We start from the raw sequence: 17,457 nt of genomic DNA, 5'->3' as shown, positions 1-17,457 counted from the left end.
AGTATTCACCCCCCTTGGCATTTTCCGTGCTTTGTTGCCCCACAACCTGGAATTAACATGGATTGTTTGAGGATTTGCATCATTTAATTTACAGAACATGTTTTTTTATTTTTTTTATTTTATTGTGAAGCAATGTGCATAACTATTCACCCCCCTAAAGTCAATACTTAGTAGAGCCACCTTTTGCGGCAATCACACCTCCAAGTCGCTTTGGATAAGTCTCTATGAGCTTGCCACATCTTACCACTGGGATTTTTGCCCATTCCTCCTTGCAAAACTGCTCCAGCTCCTTCAAGTTGGATGGTTTGCGCTTGTGAACAGCAATCTTTAAGTCTGACCACAGATTTTCTATTGGATTGAGGTCTGGGCTTTGACTAGGCCATTCCAACACATTTACATGTTTCCCTTTTAAACCACTCAAGTGTTGCTTTAGCAGTGTGTTTGGGATCATTGTCCTGCTGGAAGGTGAACCTCCGTCCTAGCCTCAAATCACGCACAGAGTGGTACAGGTTTTGCTCAAGAATATCCCTGTATTTAGCACCATCCATCTTTCCCTCAACTCTGACCAGTTTCCCAGTCCTGGCTGCTGAAAAACATCCCCACAGCATGATGCTGCCACCACCATGTTTCACTGTGGGGATGGTGTTCTTTGGGTGATTTGATGTGTTGGGTTGGCGCCAGACATAGCGTTATCTTTGATGGCTGAAAAGTTCAATTTTAATCTCATCAGACCAGAGCACCTTCCTCCATACATTTTGGGAGTCTCCCACATGCCTTTTCGCAAACTCAAAACGTGCCATTTCGTTTTTTGCAGAAAGTAATGGCTTTCTTCTAGCCACTTTGCCTTAAAGTCCAACTCTATGGAGCGTGCGGCTTATTGTCGTCCTATGTACAGATACTCCAGTCTCTGCTGTGGAACTCTGCAGCTCCTCCAGGGTTACCCTAGGTCTCTGTGCTGCCTCTCTGATTAATGCCCTCCTTGCCCGGTCCGTGAGTTTTGGTGGGCGGCCGTCTCTTGGCATGTTTGCTGTTGTGCCATGTTCTTTCCATTTGGTTATGATAGATTTTTATAACCTAACCCTGACTTGTGCTTCTCAACAACATTGTACCTTACTTGTTTGGAGAGTTCCTTGGTCTTCATGGCAGTGTTTGGTTAGTGGTGCCTCTTGCTTAGGTCTTGCAGCCTCTGGGGCCTTTCAAAAAAGGTGTGTACTGTATATGTAATGAAAGATCATGTGACACTTAGATTGCACACAGGTGGACATCATTTCACTAATTATGTGACTTGGTAATTGGTTGCACCAGAGCTTTTTATGGGCTTCATAACAAAGGGGGTGAATACATGCGCACATGCCAATTTTCTGTTTTCTATTTCTAAAAAATAGTTTTATGTATATATTTTTCTCATTTTACTTCACCAACTTAGACTATTGTGTTCTGAACCATCGCATAAGATTCAGATTAATAAAACATTGAACTTAAGGCTGTAATGTAACAAAATAGGTAAAAATTTAAGGGGGGGGTGAATACTTTTGCAAGGCATTGTAGATTCTATGAGCATGCATATTTATCTTACAGCTCAACGCAGGGAGAAGCTTCAGGCTGCCTGCCTGCCGTCTACTTCAATCCACTACTCGGCCTTCAGTGGCTCAATGCATGGTAGGTCTTTCGGTTGCGGCCTCGGACGCTATTCCTTTTGCTCACTTTCATCTGAGACCTCTACAGTTATGTATGCTCAGGCAATGGAATGGGAATAATTTGGACCTGTCTCAGGTAATATCTCTGGATCCAGAGACGAGAAATTCTCTCTCCTGGTGACTGTCTCAGGAACCCATTCTCCAGGGCATGTGCTTCCTGCAGCCATCCTTGGAAATATTGACAACAGCTGCAAGTTTGACAGGCAAGGGTGCCGTGTTGGGGGTCTCTGAAAACTCAGGGAACTTGGCAACCAGAGGAAGCAATTCTTCTGATCAACGGCTTGGAGCTGAGGGCCATCTTCACTGCTCTTCTGTCGTGGCCTCAGTTACGTTACATCTGTTTATATTCAATTTCAATTGGACAACATCACCAGGGTGTAACCCTCAGCTCTCTGGCGATGCTGGAAGTCTCTTGTATTCTTCAATGGGCGGAGATATACCAGTGCCAAATATCAGCCATCCACATTCCAGGTGTGGAAAACTTGGAAGTGGATTTTCTGAGCAGGCAGAATCTTCATTCTGGCGAATGATCACTAAACCAGGAGGTTTTTTGCTTCTCGTCTCAATGCCAAACTTTGGAGAAACGGGTCATGATCGAGAGATCCTCAGGTCGTGTTGGTGGACGTGTTAGCAGCTCCTTGGCATTTCAATCTAGTGTATCTTTTTTACTCCAATTCTTCTGCTCCCTCAAGTAAAAGCTTGAATCAAATAGGAGGGAATTTCAGCAATCCTGTTAGCCCCTGTTATGCAGATCTTGTGATAATGTCGTCTGCTCCTCCATGGTGGCTGCCTCAGAGGCCGGACCTTTTGGCTCAAGGTACGTACTTCTATCCAAATCTAGATTAGTTGAGGATGACTACATGGAGATTGATAAATAATTTTGCCCCAGAGAGGATTCTCTGAGGCAGTATTTGATACTCTGATTCAGGCACTATTAGATTTGTTGTTTTAGCAATGGTATAATGACAATATATAATTAATTCTCAGTTTATTAGATTAAAAACAGAAAATACAGGATATTTGTGTCTTGGCAGTGAGACGTATATTTACCATAAGGTGTGGAGGTCCTATATGTCTTGGTACAGGGAACGTGGATTCCCTTGGCACAAAGTGAAGGTTCCGCGTAAACCTTCAGTTTCTGCAGGATGATTTGGAGAAAAGCCTGTCGGCTAGTTCTCTTTAAGGTCAGACTTCTGCTCTTTCTGTATTGTTGCATAAGAGGTTGGCTCGTCTGCCAGATTTTCAGTCGTTTATCCAAGCTATTGCTAGAATATCTCCATGGATCCTTAATCTTGTTTTTAGAGTTCTTCAACAAGCTGTGTTTAAGCCTATGCATTCTATTGATATTAAGTTACTAACTTAAAAAGTGTTGTTTGTGTTATTTCCTCTGCTCGTGGAGTTTTGGAATTGTCAAGTGTGACATGCATTATCTGGTGTTTCATTCTGATAAGGCTGTACTTCGGACAAAGACAGGGTTTTTTACCTAAGGTTGTCTCAACTCATACTATCAATCAAGAAATTGTTGTTCTGTCTCTTTGTCCCAATCCGTCCTTTTTCAAGAAGAAGTTGTTTCATAATCTGGATGTTGTTAGAACTTTAAATTTTTACCTCCGTACTATCAAGGAATTTCGTCAGTCTTCTTCCTTATTCATTCTGTTTTCTGATAAGAGCAAGGGTCAGAAGGCCACAGCTGTTTCTCTCTATTTTTTTTCTTAGAAGTCCGATTCGCATGGCTTATTTAGAGGCGGGTCAGCAGCCTCCATCTCTAACTACGGCGCATTCTACCTGTGCGGTGTCTATTTCCTGGGCCTTTAAGAACGAGGCTTCAATTGAACAGATCTGCATGGCTGCTACTTGGTCTTCTTTACATACTTTCACAAAATGTTACTGATTTGATGTTTTTGCCTCAGCAAAGGCATCTTTTGGGAGAAATGTTCTTTAAGCGGTTGTGCCTAGTACTTAAGGACTGCCTTCCCTACCTTTCCCTCCTTAAACTTTTCATGGGTATTTGTTTCCCATAGGTTATGAATGGAATTTGTGGACTCTCACTGCTAATTTATACTTATTTGACAAATAATTTTCTTTCTTGGCAGTGAAAGTCCACAAACCTGCCCTGATTACTGTAGTGGCAGCAGTGTTATGGCACCTCTATATACCCTTTTTATCTTTCTACTTTTCCTTATACTCGGCTTGAACTACTAAAAGTGTAGGGGAAGTGGGAGGGCTATTTCAATGCTCTATTTGGGTTGTCTGCCTCCTCCTGGTGGCCAGGTGAAGTATTTCCTTTAGGTTAGAAATGGAATTCATGGACCCTCACTGCCAAGAATTTATCAGGTGAGCATAAATTATATTTTTACCTGTTCTGTTAGTTATAGTTTGATGTTTCCTTCCCAATCCATTGCGTTCACACTGGGGGAAAAAGCATTGGCTATTTTAATTAATGAAAAAACAATTGGTCATCTCAACAATACTTTGTAGGTAAATGGTACTTCTTACAAACTTCTAACCCTGTTATTAAGAGTCTCCAACAACCTCCAATATGTGTGAATTTAAGAAGTGAAGAAGTTTTAAGAGACTGTGTACTGTTTAAATGCCCCCAGCCAAGTCCCTCATTGTTGAGAAACATACGTACATTACACTCCCTTCTCCTTGCTTGCTCACAAATTCTCCTTCTTGTTCCCTCTGCATTGTGCACTTTTGGTGGGGGGCGATGACCTCACCGCTAGTGTGAAAAGCTGTGCCGGGCTGAATATAACTTCTACTACTGGTGACAGCTGAAGAATGTTCACTGTCGGTGCTGCTCCCGCTGCAAAGTCTGTGTTTCCTAACATGAGTCCATACCCAGTTCAGCTCAATTATTTTTTTAATCATATAACACTTGAATGCTTCATTGGCGGAATTTATATTACATTTTAATTTTTATTATATTTGCTTCAAAGGTTAAACTTTAAACATCATACTCAAATACTAGCTCCATGATCAGCCCACTGTATTGTGTTCTGGTTTCAGTTAGCAGAAAGTTATTTCATATACAAAAATATACCTAAAGGAACAATTTCCCATACATTTTACACTATGCAGCTGGTATAACAAGTGATTGGAAACATATTAACACAAAACCAATTTTACAGTGCACTAAAGAGATATGAAACCCAAAAATGTTCTTTTGTGATTTTAATAAGTTTCCTATTTTATCAGCAAATTTGCTTTGTTCCCATGATTTTCTGTGTTGAAGAGATACCAAGGTAGGCATTTGGAGCACTACATGGCAGGATGTAGTGCTGCCATTTAGTGTTCTTGCAAATGGATAACATACTTGCAAACCTTCTGCCATATAGTTTTTTTAAAAATTGTCCGGCACCTAAGCTTACGTCCCTGCTTTTCAATAAAAGATACCAAGAGAACAAAGTAAAATTGCTAATAGAAGTAAATTAGAAAGTTGTTTAAAAAAACCTTTGTTTTTTTAAGTGTGTGTATATTTGACAATTTGTATTTATATATATATATTTTTTTTTTTTTACCTACAGTGTATATAAGAAAGCTGGTCTTGGAAAAGAAAAGAGACAAGTCACATATGTAGTGGCTAAGAAAGGTGCTGGGCGAAAAGTTTCCAGGCCAGCTGGAATTAAAGGTCATTTCAAAGTTGTGGATGGGAGAATGAAAAAAGACAGAAGAGGTCAAAAGTCGAAGAGATAACTGAAATTTACCTGCTGTTATGTTGCTACATCTTTGTCTGTATCCACAATCAAACTAAACAATATTGGACCCAACACCAAAAGGCACTGTGTTTCTTCTATCTGCGGCCATGTAAATAAACAAATTCCAAAACCAGAACTTCATACATTTCTTCAGGGTCATAAAATGTATTCCTTTATTTTCCTGGCTTTGTTAAAGGAGCATTGCCATGTAAAATGATATGTCCATGTGCACACAGCATGATAAATAAAGTATGCTGTATATGTTCTTTTTAAAATGTTCTGTACCTGCATTATTCCTGAACGCCTCTTACAATTACTAACCTAATCGTGATGTTGTAAGGCCACCTGTTAACATCTAGTGGCTCAGAGAATGTTCTCTAGCTCAAATATAGATTCATCAAAAACAATCAACTGGTATGTCCTAGTTACAGTCCCATGTTGTAAATATAATTATGTGAGTACGTAATTGGCTAAGACTACATTTGATTGGATGCACACTGTTCACCATAAATATAAATAATAGTGGTTTAAGTTTGATGTCTTTAGATGTAATATGTAGGAGGTTCTTAACTAAAGTACAAATATCTTCTATGAGAAAAAAACAAAACGATTTTCAATGTTGTTTAATGGAATTTACTACCCACTTAATGGGATAGGAAAATCAAAATTAAACTTACATGATTCAGCTCAAACATCTAATTTTAAGACACAAATTCACTTGTGTTTTCTAATTTACCTTGTCCTTTTAATATCCTTTGTTGAAACATAATTTGTGCATATCCTACACTACTGGGAATTAGCTGACTATGTCTATACATTTGTCTCTGGTCATTGATCTTTTCAGCTAGCGTCCAGTAGTGCATTGCTTCTTTGGACCTGACTAACTGTTTAAATCTTTTTGCAGGGGTTAAACACACAGTTATATACAAGCAATAGTGTGTAATAAAATTTTCTAATATAGAGCATTTTAATTGTGCGGTTTTATATCCCTTTAAGTAAATAAACAAAAATGTGATATAGTGCACTGTCAAAGTATGTATATTCTGTGTTAAGTCACAAATTGGGTGAAAATGTTGTTTGAAGACTCAACCTCCAAGTAAGTAAAATAATAGTGAAGTTCTGTTAGTGCAAGTTGATATTACTGCAACACTGGAAACATACTCGCATATTTCTGAGCTTATGACCAAGCTCAGAGTATACCAGCTCAAATTAAAGGGACAGTTTACTCAAAACATTTATCCCCTTTAATTTGTTCCCAATGATCCACTTTACCTGCTGGAGTGTATTAAATTGTTTACAAGTATTACCATTACCCTTATATTTGCATTTGAAATAGTTTATTTAGCCTCTGGTATCCTGAAAGTTTTTGACTTTAAGGAAGAAATTACACTCCCAGTGGGTTATAAAAGAGATAAGGTCATAAAATGTTATTTTCCATTGTTCTCTCCAAGTATTGGTGATTGTTTTATGGACAGATATAAGATAAAGAAGCAGGTATATGTACACATTGTGATAAAGTAATGAGATCTGATTATACCTACAAGCTCAACCCATTTTATTAGGTTGTGGCTTCAAAACACAAAATCAGCTAATTCATATACACAAATAAGCCTTAAAAAAACCCAAATCATTTTATACTCTACAGTTGGTAAAAAAAAGTAATTGGAAACACATTAAGGGAAAAGCTACTTTTTAGTATACCGTCCCTTTAATCTCCCTTCTTGAAGATAAAGAAGTGGACATGCCTTGATTTTTCACAAAATACAGCTTTTATTCAAAGCTGTTTTAACAGCCACTGGTGTTTATTTCATAGGGTATTGTTTAAAAAAACATGAATACCATTTGCTTACAAAGACCGTGATAACATGTCTATTATTTCTGCGGTTTACTGGCTCCGTTTTTACAAGTCCACACCCTCTGTGTGACGTCACCTTTGTTCCGACGATCGTTTAGCCAAATGGCACTTGGCTTTTTCAAGGATGACATATGCTGTCCTTCAGTGCCTTTTAAAGCACAATTGTCCACAAGTCATTACATTCACCTAATCAGTATGTCTGCATACATGTAATGGAAAAAACTGTGTTGCATGACTCTCTTCAGACGAATATTATAGATATTTATTAAATAACAAAACATCTAGTTTTAAAATGGTTAGGCCTAATTTTAAAACTATTTTAGTTTATAAGAACACTATAGGAATATTATATTAAATACCATCCTCAACTGGAACTGAACCCATGTCCTTCAAAACCAACATTCTTATGATCCTTTCTATAACTACCAGGGCCGTCTTTAACACAGGGCAAAAGAGGCAGCTGCCCAGGGCCCAGTATTTGTTGAGGGGCCCAGGAGTCCTAAAAAAAAACATATTTTTTTGGTTCATGCCAGACTGCTGATGTCGTGATATGGGGGACACACACAGTCAGTCCTAATACTGTCACAGTCAAAAGTTCTCTGCTTATATTTATTTGTGAGAAACTGTGCCAGACCGTGTCGGTGTCATGTGACATGCCAAGCTAGTGCCATGTGCTGTTTTAGCTCTGCACTGTGCAGCACTGAATGCTAATCCCTAACTCGGCATCCAGCCAATCCCACTGCATCAGAAAAGGTCCTGCTGGGGTTACCAATGTTACCAGGTAACTGCTCTGGTGCTGGGGATTGTTTCTGGGTAGGGCTGACTGTAGGCGCATGCAGCAGAAAGGTGAGGATTTGAGCATCTGTGCAGCTGCACACACTGCTCTCTTCAGTCTTGAGGCTGTGTGACTCATCTCGCACTGTATCCATACAGCATACAGTCTGCTGGTCCCCTTAGCCCTGCTCTTTCTACTAACTGAAGTTTGTTAGGGGAACAGTGCTTTGTAGAAAGGTGTCAGTGGGAAGAATAAGTGAGTGCACACACACCTCTCCCCATGCAGCATTGTCAAGTGCAGGGTGAGAGGAAACTTGTTCCTAGCAAAGAAGTGACATGTGCTGCTGTGGCTAATGTATAGTGTCATGCTTATACTTACACAGGTAAGGTTTATTTTTATAAGTTTTTTTTTCTCTCTATCTCAAAATTTTACACCTTCCCATAGTAGTTCTGCTGTTCCAGTCAGTAAACATATATTTGTCTGCACCTCCATGCTTCCTCCTCGGTCTTTACCTTGCTTTGCTCCTGTTGGCTGCCCTAAATCTCTTTAACCAGCTAAACTCACACCAGAATCACATTCAAAAGCATATTAAATTAATCCACAGTGGAGGAATTTGTATATATATTTACTTACTTATTAGTACTTCTTAGGTCCAGTTTCACATATTGCATTTTTTTATTTTATTTTTTTAAATGATTAGCCCAGCAGTGGATGATCAGTTTTGGGCGCTTCTGTATACACTGATTAAAAAAATTTGGCCAAGCAGCAGATCTGCAACCTTTAGGAAAACAAAAACTTCCTTAAAAAAAGGCTTTATACAGATTATGTAAATCACAAAAAATTAGAACTAAAATATAGTAATAAAATATACTCCCTGTAGACCTTGTTAATGTATGTAATGTAGTGCAGTGGGTCAAAACAGGGAGGTGTGCTGTTGCATTAGTACATTTACAACCACAATTTTTTAAACCTATAATTGTAATGCAAAACATGCAAATTAGCACAACATTTATTTATATTTATATATATATATATATATATATATATATATATATATATTTAGGATACAAAGTCAAGTGCACTCTCACCAACGGTATCACAAATGCCAGGGTGCTAGAATGTGGGTAATAATATAGCAGATTGAAGACAGCACTCTCTGGTCTTAAAGACCAAAGAAGAATACAGTGAGCCAAGCATTTATACACACACATAAACCCCTCCCCCTGTGAAAAAACGGCCAAGAGTAGTTGCTAGGCAACCAATACCTGGCAAGTAAACAATTAGACAAAGTGAACACTGTAAAAAATAGCAACTAGCCACATAATTGCAGTTAAGAACGTACAGTATATAAATACATGTCGAGTATTTTAACAGTTATCTACAGGATTGCATAAGCTAATATCAAAATAACTAAATATAGACATGTATGTACAACACATTTAATGCAATACTGTTCAGAACTTAATTCAGGAGGCCATATGTACTGTAACACCTATTTACCTCCAGTGTCAGTTTGACTGTACATGTACGGTCAGCATATAAAGACAGAGCAGGAACCATAACGGTCATGTCCAGTACTGGTCGTGTGCAGCGTAATCTATTTGGAGTATGTTTATAGAAAGTCTATAAAAAGACAGTGTACATAAAGACAGAATGTCAGCCCAAGAGTGCCAATACTACTAAAGTATCTTATTAAATAAATAGTGTCCTGTGTATTAGCGTCAGGCTTGCATAGGCGCAGTCATTATTGGCCACCGATCAATATGCAGATAGTGTTACTGATGCAATATATAGCGCGCAAACCTATACTCTGATCTGAGGATCAGGCCCAAATATACCTTATCCCAATTGTAAAAACTGTGTATACAGCGATTGTTCCCAGCCTGTACAATAGATTGTAACAAGAACTATACTGCGGTGTGTGAATAACCACCGCCACAATGTACCTAATTATAAAAGTCCAATCAATAACGTACTATACTCCCGACTATGGAGGTTACATTATCAGGCCAAAAAGTGCAGAGAGTGCTGTCTTCTATCTGATATATATATATCTGAAAGATTGATGTTAAAAATTGACTTTTATTAACAAAAATGCTAAAACGATAGCAAGCGTAGCAAAGTATCTGCTGCCCGACCCATATTAAAACACTTCAGTATTTGGAAATGATACAAATGTTATGATGTAAAGGAACATTCCAGTAAAAACTGAAATGCACATAGATGAATTACATCTTTGAATAGAAACATATTTGCAATGTACATGTTTTAAGTTATCACTGTTTAGTCTTAGCATAGCTAGATATTCTTAGTGCAGCAGCATTTTAAATACCACAGCTGCTCAGAGCATCAGTGGGGCATGTAATCATGTCAGCAATTAAAGGGACAGAATTTTTATTGTTTAAAAAATAGATAATCCCTTTATTACTCATACCCTAGTTTTGCATAACCAACCCAGTTATATAAATACATGTTTTACCTCTGTGATTACCTTGTATCTAATCTTCTGCAAACTGCCCCCTTATTTCAGTTCTTTTGACAGACATCCATTTTAGCCAATCAGAGCTGGCTCACCTGAACTCCACGTGCATGAGCACAGTGTTATCTATGACACACATGAACTCTAGTGGTGAAAAACTGTCAAAATGCCCTTAGAGAAGAGAAGGTCTTAGAAATTAGCATATGAACCTCCTAGGTTTAGCTTTCAACTAAGAATATCAAGAGAACAAAGCAAAATTGGTGACAAAAGTAAATTTAAAAATTGTTTAAAATTACATTCTCTGAATCATGAAATTATTTATTTAACAAACAGATTACAAGTTGTGCTCTAAAACCGGTGCGTAAATAACGCTAAAAATTTAGCGGCACCGCACTTTCTATAGCGCTGCCATTACAAGTTACAAAAAAATAAATTGTGCCTTTAAAGGGACAGTCAAGTAAAAAAAAACTTATGATTTAAATAGGGCATGTCATTTTAAACAACTTTCCAATTTACTTTTATTACCAATTTTGCTTTGTTATTTTGGTATTCTTAAATCTAGGAGGTTCATATGCTAATTTCTTAGACCTTGAAGGCCACCTCTAATCTGAAAGCATTTTTACAGTTTTTCACCACTAGAGGGCGTTAGTTCATGTGTTTCATATAGATAACATTGAGCTCAGGCACGTGAAGCTCCTAGAAGCAAGCACTGATTGGCTAAAAATGCAAGTCTGTCAAAAGAACAAATAAGGGGGCAGTTTGCAGAGCCATAGATACAAAGTAATCACAGAGGTAAAAAGTAGGGTTGCACTGATACCGATACCAAGTATTTGTATGAGTACTTGTACTCGTGCAAATGCACCGATACTTAAACCGATACCTCTACTTCCTACCCACATGCTATCTTGTGGTTTTTTTTTTCAAACTGCATGTTCCCATTTTATTTTAAGCTGGAATGGAGACTAAACTAAAAATTGTTTACTACTGTTCTGCCAATACAAATTGCTGTTATTTGTATTATTGTAGGAGAAATCACTGTACCTCATTCAGACAAACCCCTGAAGTACTGGGCAGTTAATAAACAGATTTCCAGCTCTGGCTAAAATGGTCCAAAAATATCTTTCTGCCCCATGCAGTATGGTGGAAAGTGAAAGACTGTTCAACTTAGAGTCGAACCTCCATGTCAGATTGATGTTATATAACAGCCCTACAACCCAATTGCATCACCCCTTTAAATGTAATATTTTATTGTAATATTTTTTATTTATAAACATGTTCAGTGAACTTTGTGACAAATAAAACTTTTATTATTTCATAATGTATTTTGAATTACAGTCCTTTATAATTATAAAGAAGGAATCTTAAATAATTAGTCTGTATTGTGCTTGGTAAACTGTCACATGACATTAAAAAAAAGTATTGGTAATTGGTATCGGCGAGTATTTGAAAACAAGTATTGGTACTTCTACTCGGTCATAAGAAAATGGTATCGGTGCAACCCTAGTAAAAAGTGTATTTATATAACTGTTGGTTATGCACAATTGGGGAATGGGTAATAAAGGGATTATCTACCTTTTTAAACAACAAAAATTCTGGTGTTTACTGTCTCTTTAAACTCAATACCGCACAAAAGCCAAGTCCTGACTTGACGTGCACGTATTCCCCCAATGATGTCAATGGAGAAACAGTGTTAGAAAAAAAACTAACACTTGCGATTGCGAAATGGCGATCGCTATAACGCAATCCCCATTGATGTCTATAAAGACAAGAAGGTTTTGTTTAAATCTAACAGCCTAACATAAACCCCCAGTCTAAATACCCCTAATCCGCCACCCCCGACATCCCCAACACTAAATAAAGCACCTAACCCCTAATCTGCCGCCCACCCGCATTGCCAACAATAAATAAAGCTATTAACCCCTAATCCGCCACCCAACCGCATCGCCAACACTACAATAAACCTATTAACCCCTAATCCGCTGCCCCCCTGCATCGCTAACACCTAAATAAAGCTATTAACCCCTAATCCGTCACACCCGCATCACAAATGCTAAACTAAACCTATTAACTCCTAAACTGCTAAACACCCACATCGCAAATACTCAACCTATTAATCCCTAAACCGCCAAACACCCACATCGCAAATACTCAACCTATTAACCCCTAAACCGGCCAAACACCCACATCGCGACTACCTAAATTAAACTATTAACCTCTAAACCTAACACCCGCTAACTTTAACTTAAATTGAAATATAACTATCTTAAAATAAATAAAACCTAAGCTTAAACTATAAATAAACATAACATTACTATTAAAAAAAATATATATATATACCAAAAATAACAAACCTAAATTACAAAATTGCAAAAAATAAGTCTAAAATTACGAAAAATAAAAAAAATCTAAGATTACAAAAAATAAACAAAATTATCCAAAATAAAAAATTAAACCTAATCTAATACCCCTATAAAAACAAAAGACACTCAAAAATAAAAACATCCCGTAATCTAACAATAAACTACCAATAGCCCTTAAAAGGGCCATTTGTAGGGCATTGCCCTGAAGAAATCAGCTCTTTTACATTAAAAATGTCAAATTACCCCCTAACAGTAAAACCCCCATCCAACCCTATAAAATAAAAAAGACTTAAAGGGACACTGAACCCAATTTTTTCCTTTTGTGATTCAGATAGAGCATGACATTTTAAGCAACTTTCTAATTTACTCCAATTATCAAATTTTCTTCATTCTTTTGGTATCTGTATTTGAAATGCAAGAATGTAAGTTTAGATGCCGGTCCATTTTTGGTGAACAACCTGGGTTGTCGTTGATGATTGGTGGATAAATTCATCCACCAATGAAAAAGTGCTGTCCAGAGTTCTGAATAAAAAAAAAAAAGCTTAGATGCCTTCTTTTTCAAATAAAGATATCAAGAGAATGAAGAAAAATTGATTATAGGAGTAAATAAGAAAGTTGCTTAAAATTGCCTGCTCTATCTGAATCATGAAAGAAAAAATTTGGGTTCAGTGTCCCTTTAACTCTAAAAAAACCTAAGTTACCCATTGCCCCTAAAGAGGCATTTGTATGGGCATTGCCCTTAAAGGGCGGTGAATGTCATCTACCAGGTGGCTCCATCTTCATCCCAGTGGCGTGGAGCAGGATCGGCAGCCGCGCAGACATGGAGGATCCTCTTCATGCGATCGTCCGCCGCACACTGAAGATTGAATGCAAGGTACCCGTTTTATATTGGGGTACCTTGGATTCCTATTGGCTGAAATATTCAAATCAGCCAATTGGATGAGAGCTGCTTAAATCCTATTGGCTGCGGCAGATGATCGCATGAAGAGGACTCTTTACGTCGGATGTCTGTGAGACACCCGTTCCAGCTCCGCGCCACCAGGATGAAGATGGAAGTTGGTTCCACCCGGATGAAGATTTTGCTCCGCCTGGAAAAAGATGTATGTCCGGGTTTCAGGAATGGTGAGTACATTTTTTGGGGTTAGTGTTATGTTGTTTTTTTTTGGGGGGGGGTTTTTTTTTTTTTTTTTAGATTAGGGCTTTTTCTCTTGTAAGGTGTATCCAGTCCACGGATTCATCCTTTACTTGTGGGATATTCTCCTTCCCAACAGGAAGTGGCAAAGAGAGCACACAGCAGAGCTGTCCATATAGCTCCCCCTCTAGCTCCACCCCCCAGTCATTCTCTTTGCCGGTTCTAAGCAATCAGAAGTGTAAAGTGAATGTGGTGTTAGAAATGTAGTTTTTATTTTCTACAAGCAAAAGTTTGTTATTTTTAATGGTGCCGGTGTGTACTATTTACTCTCTAGCAGAAAGGAGATGAAGATTTCTGCAGGGAGGAAGATGATTTTAGCATGTTGTAACTAAGATCCACTGCTGTTCCCACAAAGGACTGAGGAGTACAAGAAAACTTCAGTTGGGGGGAACGGTTTGCAGGTTAGGCTGCAAAAAAGGTATGTTCAGTCATTTATTTCTAGACAAGACTGTGATAATGCTAAAAAAGACTGATAATATCCCCATGAGGGAAGGGTAAGCTGTATTCAGAGACTAAGTATGGAATTGCAAGCTTACATAACAGGGCTAGTTTATGCTGGTTGACACTACTTAATGGCAAACGGTTTTAATTGAAAAATTTCGTTTTTTGAGACACTTTGAAGGTTCCTTTGGGTTTCTTTCAGGGGTTGTTACCCACATGGCTATTATTAAAACACTTAGGAGTGTTTCTTTAGGCCTCACAGCACCGGAGTAAGGTGGGAGGGGCCTAATTTCGCGCCTCAGATGCGCAGTTATATTTGACTAGAAGTCCAGGCTTTTTCACATGGAGGGTTCTGCTGCAGTTTGAGGGCCTATAAGAAGTTTTTCCCCACAAATCTGGTTCCTAAGGGCAGGTAGGGCCACAGCAGAGCTTTGGCAAGGTGCTGATGTTGTTTTAACCGGTTTGTTGGCTTACTGTCAATCTGGTTTGGGCATTAAGGGGTTAATCATTTTTATTGCTAGTGGTGCAATCTTACTAATGCTTTAGGTACATACTGTAAAAATTTCGAAAAGTTTGCTGCATTTTTCACTATTTTGCAAAATTGTGTGCCTTTTTTATCTCTTAAAGGCACAGTAACGTTTCTTTCAAAGTGTGTTTTTACTTGATTAAAGTGATTTCTAAGCCTGTTTGTCTTACTACTAGTCTGTTAAACATGTCTGAAAAGAACATATTGTTGCACTTAAAATTGTGGCCCAAGATGATTCTCAGGCAGAAGGTAATGAGGTTAGCCCGTTAACCTCTCCCCAAGTGTCACAACCAGTTACGCCCGCTCAATCGACGCCTAGCACCTCTAGTGCGTCTAACTCTTTTACCTTGCAAGACTTGGCGGCAGTTATGGATAATACCCTCTCAGTGTTTTTATCTAAACTGCCCGTGTTACCTGCAAAGCGTGATAGCTCTGTTTTAAGAACAGATTCTGAGTATTCTGACGCTTTAGTAGCCGTATCCGATATACACTCACAACGCTATGAAATGGGGGCGAGGGATGTGCTGTCTGAGGGAGAAATTTCCGATTCGGGAAAGGTTGCTCCTCAGACAGACTCAGATACGTTGGCTTTTAAATTTAAACTAGAACACCTCCGCTTATTGCTCAGGGAGGTATTAGTTACTCTGGATGACTGCGACCCTTTGGTGGTTCCAGAGAAATTGTGTAAAATGGACAAGTACCTAGAAGTAGTGATGTCCCGAACTGTTCGCCTGCAAACGGTTCCCCGCGGCGGGCGAACATATGCAATGTTCGATCCGCCCCCTATGTGTCATCATTCAGGAAAGTTTGACCCTGTATGTCACAGCCTTCTGACACATTTGAGCCAATCAGCAGCAGACACTCCCTCACAGACCCTCCCAGCTTCTTGCCAGCAGCCATTTTAGACTCATTACAATCTTGCTTTGTTAGTGAGAGGAGCTTCTGTGTTGCTGCTGCTGCCATTATAGGGAAATAGATAGCTAGGCTAGTGTATTTAGTGTCCACTACAGTCCTGAAGGACTCATCTCATCTCTGCTGCAAGGACAGCACCCCAAAAAGCCCTTTTTAGGGCTATAACTTGTCGTTTTTTTTTTTTCTTCTTTGTATTTTTATTTGCATTTGCCTGGCTTTCAGCCTGTGTGTGAGGCTCACAGCATATACTGTGATTAGTGCCACCACTGATATCTGCTTAACATTAGTTTACATTTAACCAACTAAAATTTGAAATTATTTTGCTAGTGTAATTTATTTTCATTTTCTATCAGGCCTGTGTCTCTCAGGCTCACACAGCATATACTTCAGTTTTTTTCAGTCTTTTGGTTAATTGCTCTGTGCCAGCCACCACTCATATCTGCTTAACCTTATTTTAAATTTAAGAAAAAAACTTTTAAATCATTTTGCTAGTGTAATCTTATTTCATTTTCTATCAGGCCTGTGTGTTTCTGACTTACTCAGCAGCATACTGTGTTTAATTGCTGTCCTTCCTAAGGCTAGCAGCCACGACTCATATGTGCTTAACATTTTTTTAAATAAAAAAACAAAAACATTTAAATCATTTTTCTAGTGTAATCCAATTTTATTTTCTATCAGGCCTGTGTGTTTCTGACTTACAGAGCATACTGTGTTTAATTGCTGCCCTCCCTAGGCTAGCAGCCACGACTCATATGTGCTTAACCTTTTTTTCAATTAAAAAAAAACAACCTTTAAATCATTTTTCTAATGTAATCTAATTTTATTTTCTATCAGGCCTGTGTGTTTCTGACTTACAGAGCATACTGTGGTTAATTGCTGCCCTCCCTAGGCTAGCAGCCACGACTGATATGTGCTTAACCTTTTTTTAAATTAAAAAAAAACCCTTTAAATAATTTTTCTAGTGTAACCTAATTTTATTTTCTATCAGGCCTGTGTGTTTCTGACTTACAGAGCATACTGTGGTTAATTGCTGCCCTCCCTAGGCTAGCAGCCACGACTGATATGTGCTTAACCTTTTTTTAAATTAAAAAAAAAACTTTAAATCAGGCCTGTGTGTTTCTGACTTACAGAGCATACTGCAGTGTGGTTAATTGCTGCCCTACCTACCAGCCACGACTCATATCTGCTTTACATTATTTTAAAGTAAAAAAAAAATATTTAAATCATTTAGCTAGTTAGTTATTTCATTTTAGTTTACAGGCCAGCCTGCCACCACTAGTGCCAGCCTGTGTGTCAGGCTGCCAGCACATACTGTGCCTAGTTCTATCCTGAGTCCGATTACTCCTATCTGTTGTAACATTTTTTTAACTTTTTTAAAAACAAACTGTTACATCAGTCTGCTATTGTTATTTAATTGCAGTTGCCTGTCTGCCAGCGTGTGTGCCAGGCCCACTTTCCAACTAGTGCCACAAATCATATTTGTTATTATAACAATAGTTTAAATATTTAAAATAAAATCTTT

General features: G+C 38.3%; 1 protein-coding gene across 1 annotated transcript in view; it reads left to right on the top strand.

Annotated features, from left to right (window-relative positions):
• The window catches only part of FTSJ3 (FtsJ RNA 2'-O-methyltransferase 3), a 94,862-nt gene extending 88,502 nt beyond the window's left edge, over window positions 1-6,360 (top strand). Inside the window, exon 22 of the mRNA XM_053692340.1 lies at window positions 5,225-6,360. Within this exon, the coding sequence (XP_053548315.1) occupies window positions 5,225-5,393 (169 nt within the window). The 3' untranslated portion in view covers window positions 5,394-6,360. The remainder of the gene's footprint in view (window positions 1-5,224) is intronic.
• Window positions 6,361-17,457: the final 11,097 nt, after the last annotated feature.

Source organism: Bombina bombina, chromosome 9, assembly GCF_027579735.1.
Source record: "Bombina bombina isolate aBomBom1 chromosome 9, aBomBom1.pri, whole genome shotgun sequence".
In the NCBI taxonomy this organism is placed as follows: Eukaryota; Metazoa; Chordata; class Amphibia; order Anura; family Bombinatoridae; genus Bombina; species Bombina bombina.
Note: the sequence above shows the minus strand (reverse complement) of the source record. Positions and strands in the feature narration are given on the sequence as shown.